The following is a 5,732-nucleotide window of genomic DNA, read 5'->3' as shown; positions in this document are numbered from 1 at the left end:
GAAAATACTTTTAAAAACATCCTCAGATTGCTTCTAAAAACACTTCATTAAAAATAGAAGTATTTTCATAAAATATGTCAAAAAAAATTTCAACAAAAACCATTATTAACCGCTTCTTTAAAAAAAATTAAACAGAAACACCATCAAAAAAGCAATGCCAAACTGGGCCATACTTTCCAAATCTTAATTTTTTTTTTTAACGAAAAAGTTGCGTATACTATTGAAAGGCAGTTCTTCACCTGTATGACTAATATGTGAGGGAGAGGAGGAAGAAAGAAGGGGAAATAAAGGTAACATCACCGTGTGATCCTATTCTAAGCGTTCATTCAAAATCAGGATTTAAAACTAGGAGAAGACAATCCGGTTCAAGATTTACTAAGCTTTCCCAAAATCTGAAACAGGTGCAAATTGGTTAACATTAAAACGCAGTTCTAGATCGGTGCTAAAAATAGATTAAAACATGCACTGAATAATTAAGAACAAACTCACTTCATGGAAATGAGGCCACGGACAAAATAAATCAGATAAAAAGACTAATAGAACGGGAAAACTTTTGCTTCTTAAATAACTAGGTGGAGAGAGAGATCATCAAAATAAGCTGAAGTGATAAAATAAAAATAAATTTAAAAAATTTAAAAAAAAATGAGAAGAATAGGCAGAGAGCTATGACATGAGATACATAATAACTAAATTGATCAAATAGGCTTACAGAAAAAATAGTCAAATATTATCTGCAGTGCCGCAATTGACATACAACTTCCCTGAGTCCCTACGACAATAACAATGAAAACGTAGGGGGGAATTTGGAACACTACTGCTGTTGCACAAGGAATCAAAAAGAATGATCACTTCGTATACAGGACGTCCTCCCAAGGGTGGCGGTAGAGTGGCTGTTTCAACCTCTTCTGATCAAAAGTGTGCCTGAAATTTCAGAAAAAATGAAACCAAATTAGGATGTTCTTTTTTTTCCCCCTCTTTCTGTTCGTGTCTTTTTCTTTGTCTGAATTCTAGGATCCAATACAATGGTTACAGTGGATGATGTTAAATTTGAAGAGTTATTAAGCAAATAGATGCTGAGTGCATGGCAAAGTCCCCCACTTTTGGCCATTCTTTCTTCAACATTTTTGTGTTTCACCTGTGTTTAGATACTGAAAGAGATGATAGAGGAAATGAAGATGGCAGACTTTTGATAGGTTATTGTTTTACCAAATACAGCCATAATCTTTTACAGATCAAGAATATTAGCTCTACTATTATGAGCACAATACAAATTTTCTAGTGCTATTGAACAAATTGTGATACACCAAGTTGGAAAGTTTCAAGGATCATTAACCAGGTATGTGATGTAGAACCATATATACAAGTGAATAGATTTTGTGAAAGAAGAACTGTGTAAGGAAAAAAAAAACATGGTGGAAATTTGGATGTCTTCGAATTTGCAGAAAAACGAGCCCCAATTCGGGATTGAATTTATTTGGAAACAATGGGGCACTAGAATTCGTTTCGAAGCAATGTGCTAGTGCTATTAACAATTTTTTAGAATTCCTTCGTAGCTAAATAGCTTTAGAAATCCAACTTTAGTTGGAAATTGTAAAGCTGAATCCCAGCTTTAGATGGAATTGAATTTATTTGAAAAAGTTTAGTTCATCTGGAATTATAGTTCAGTTGCAATTGGGGATCATTTTTATTTCGGTTTTAGTCTTGTGAGCTTATAAATACACAGTATGTGTTGATTTTCTTTTAATTGTTGAATCAAACATTTGATAATTCTGGAAGATAACTACACATGTTCAGTGTTTGCCATTGGGATGAAGACCAGTTGAGTGACAGAAAACATATATTGCTATTTAACCAACTAAAGCTCATGCAACAATGAAATAAATAAATAATATGCTTAAGAATCCAAACTTACCCAATAAGACCAATTGAACGTGCTAGCACAAAGAGCCCATTTAGATATCCGATATCAACTATTTCATCAATCTCTTGCTTGGTGAACATTCCACTGCCTGAAAGAAGATCAAGGAAAAGAGATCCAATTGCTCCATCAACATTCAGAACCAAGTTGTTGGCTTTTGACAGCGTGTAGGTCTCAACTTGAACAGCATATTCCATGTACTTCACGTTAGGGAAATGGGTGTGCGCATATTTTTGCAGAAGCTGCACTCTCTTGTCTCTGTTGTCTCTACTCTTGATCCTGTCAGCATTACGCAATTTAAATTATTCAGTATCATCTTATTTGGAGGAAAACGCTTGAAAGGACATAAGGATGCCAGTAAAAATTGACAACTTCCATTGAACGCCCTGTTGAAATCTATGTTTATAATACACCAGGCAGTGTAACCAAATATTACAAAGGCAAAAATAGGGCTATAATGATAACTGCAGGGAGAACCCTACAGTATTGTTGAAATGGCAACCTTCCACTGACTTGTCTAAGTATAATATTAACTGTCTGAACGTGAGCATTCTGATTTATACCAAGGACTGCAACTCAAGCCAGCTTAAGCTTGAAAAAAGATAAGTTCAATAGATACTTGACTCTTCCCAAGTACCCAAATCCCTGGTTGTAAACATCTCTTACACAACCTCTGCACCTTTGACTCTGGATTCATGTTCATTGAGGTGAACAAGGGTACCTTAAGTTGGTAACTTATTGCAATAGATAGGTGGATCTCAAACTACTATTTAAAGTTCTAAACTTCCATTTTAAACTCAACACAGATGTGCAACTAGGTTGCCAGTTTTGACCAAAGAGCAGTCTGTTTGATGACCATCCACATCCAGTCATATAGACAGCTCACGTCATTGGATTTAGTAATCTTAGCAAGCAGTGTGGTGATGCCCATAAATGCAGGCAAAACTGAAAGCAATACAAATTCACAACCAGTTTCACACTTATTGTGCCCCGAATTCGAATATCAGAAAATAGATTTGCAAACAAATTATACGATATCGTATTTCGAAAACCAATGCATAATTAATTTATTATTAGCAGCTTTGGATGGTGACAAAATTCATTCTTATGCAAAATTTATTTTAGAAAATTGCTTCAACTTCTGTAAATGATTCACCTGCATGTAGGATTGTTGGTTAAATGCTTGGATGTGGGCAAGAACATACTGGGTCTTACACAAAGTATACATTACACCGTGATACAATATTTGTTTGTTTATTGACTTAGCTTTTATTTTAATTTGATAATCAGCATCTTATTCACATAACTACATGTGATGATTAGCAAAACTAATCATAAAGTAATATATGTCATCAGAGTAAGACCTTCCAGTTTCTTCCTTCCAATATTTGCCTAAATGGATGACCAGGAATCTTTTGCATTTTGAAGAACAGATAATCAACAAAACCATCACTTTGGACGTAGTTCCTTTTATGTTTAATTATGGGGATTGACTAACTTAATTGGCTTGACACGTTGTGCATAATAACTGTGGGGATTGGCTACAGATCTTTGCAGAAGAGGTTCATAAATACTCTTTGTGAAATATTGACCAAAGTTACTTGATTGCAGAGGTTTGACGTGAAAAGATTGCACATTCAGAAGAAACATTTTTCTAATATTCTCTAAGTTCTCAGTTGGTTTTCAATAAATGAAATATCAACAAAAGCTAATAAAATATGTAGATTCCTTCCAATCAAGAATTAGCTTCAAGAATGATTATAAACAGGCTCAAATTTACTAGCCAACAGAAAATATAAACAGGCTCAAATTTACTAGCCAACAGAAAACGACATCTATAACAAGCATGGGCTTGTGCTAGTGTGCTACTAACAGGGGAGGAATATAAATATGAAAATAAAAGATAGATGACATAAGTAACATTGCATTTCAACTTTCATGTCATTTTTAAAATCGCAGGATATATATACCTATGACCAATCCCTGGTACACGAATGCCTTTCTTTTTCATACTTTCAACAAACTCATAAGGCGTGAGACCCTGTGAAGAAATGCATAGCTTTGTCAAACGACCTGGTAATTATAGTACAAAGAGTTTGCAGCATGTAGCAAGTAAACGATCAATTTTATTAAGTCATCTGATAGAAAGCCAACTCACCCTGTCATGAGCATCCTTAAAGTATCGAGCGGCATCATCAATTGCACCACCAAATCGAGGACCAATTGTAAGCAGTCCTGTTTTGAAGATTCATTCACTTTTATGCTTTCTTGTTGCTATTTGCTTTGTTCGTGGGTGTTTTTATGGAGCGAAAAAAAAAACCTGATCATTTGTAGCATTTAGGCTGGAAGTATTACCTGAGACAAGGCTGGAAACTAGATCTTTTCCAGCCCTTGCTGTCACAATAGTGTTATGAGCACCCGAAACGCAAGGCCCATGGTCAGCACACAACATGACACAGATCTGACAACAACGAACTGATAGTGAGCTAAAGGCAAACTATTTTTCCTAAAATTAGCATAATTTAAACAATATCTCAAGATAAAATCAGTCAAACATATCACACCTAAGAGAAAGAAAACTATGTGATATCAAATGGAACATGAGGCTATGTATATCCAAATGGCTTAAGGAATTCAGAAATCAACATATTTCCACCAAACTGAATTTACCCACCTCAATGAATTGTGTACAATAACGGGGAAGACTACGTTTGAACCATAAAAGAGATATCACATCACCAACACCATAACCTCGTTCAATAATGGTTGACATTGGCACACCAGCATAACATGGTTCGTCACCTGAAAGCAAAAACAATAATAGGAGGGAAACCTAAAAAGAAGTGACTACAGGATTAGGAACCTGAAACCTAGAGAAGTTCGAGATAATCAGTAATTAAACCTCTGTCATCAGAGATCGTGGAGATGATATGTGTCGGGGCACGGACTTTTCCACTTTTGATTGCCGTGCTCAGGTCCTCGGGGATTTGAGGAGGTGTAACTTCTGATACAGGGGTTATCTTCCCTTCTTCAACCTAAAATATAAAAACAGAGGATATCAATTACAGAAAGTTTTAACACTTCAGATTTTCCTACACAACTTCTGTAGCATTTATAAACAGATTAAACACATTAGTCAAATTTGAACTTACAAGTTTCTCGAATGTTTCTTTTATTGCACTTTCTAGTGCTTCATATGAAGTTGGAACAACTGCTCCTGCTTGACGTAGAGCCTCATTTTTTGCTTGTGCAGATTCCAATTCGCCACCACTTTTAGCACCCTGGTTTAAATAAAATAGAACATGATCACAATTGTCATGATGATTATTTGAGATTCTTACTAGTGAAGGAGGTAAAGCAACAGGGTGTTTATTAACTCACAGCATGACCAAATTGCACTTCTGACTTGAAGAGGCGAGCACAGGTTCCACTAACCCAAGCAACAACTGGCTTCTGAACCTTTCCTTCTTTCAGGGCCTCTACGAGAGAGTACTCATCACGTCCACCAAGTTCCCCAAGCACAACCATCATTTTGATCTAAGACTCAGATTAAAGAGAAGTTGTCAAGAGGGGGAAATATAAAAAATTTAATGAGTTGCGTGTGACCTAGTTGATGAATATAGATGTATGTTTCTCAGATGATAGGACATAACTTTTGTTCCAAATAAACCTGGAGGTCAAGAATCCTTCAAGAGGGGGAAATATAAAAAATTTAATGAGTTGCGTGTGACCTAGTTGATGAATATAGATGTATGTTTCTCAGATGATAGGACATAACTTTTGTTCCAAATAAACCTGGAGGTCAAGAATCCTT

General features: G+C 35.6%; 1 protein-coding gene across 1 annotated transcript in view; it reads right to left on the bottom strand.

The window, feature by feature from the left end:
• The window catches only part of LOC109848175 (ATP-citrate synthase beta chain protein 1), a 14,154-nt gene continuing 9,076 nt past the window's right edge, over positions 655 to 5,732 (bottom strand). Inside the window, exons 9-17 of the mRNA XM_020417549.1 lie at positions 5,300 to 5,455; positions 5,071 to 5,199; positions 4,821 to 4,953; positions 4,593 to 4,720; positions 4,274 to 4,379; positions 4,077 to 4,153; positions 3,889 to 3,959; positions 1,913 to 2,197; positions 655 to 921 (exon numbers count right to left, since the gene is read on the bottom strand). Coding sequence (XP_020273138.1) covers positions 846 to 921; positions 1,913 to 2,197; positions 3,889 to 3,959; positions 4,077 to 4,153; positions 4,274 to 4,379; positions 4,593 to 4,720; positions 4,821 to 4,953; positions 5,071 to 5,199; positions 5,300 to 5,455 — 1,161 coding nt within the window. The 3' untranslated portion in view covers positions 655 to 845. The remainder of the gene's footprint in view (positions 922 to 1,912; positions 2,198 to 3,888; positions 3,960 to 4,076; positions 4,154 to 4,273; positions 4,380 to 4,592; positions 4,721 to 4,820; positions 4,954 to 5,070; positions 5,200 to 5,299; positions 5,456 to 5,732) is intronic.

Source organism: Asparagus officinalis, chromosome 7 (assembly GCF_001876935.1).
Source record: "Asparagus officinalis chromosome 7, Aspof.V1, whole genome shotgun sequence".
Classification (NCBI taxonomy): domain Eukaryota; kingdom Viridiplantae; phylum Streptophyta; class Magnoliopsida; order Asparagales; family Asparagaceae; genus Asparagus; species Asparagus officinalis.
Note: the sequence above shows the minus strand (reverse complement) of the source record. Positions and strands in the feature narration are given on the sequence as shown.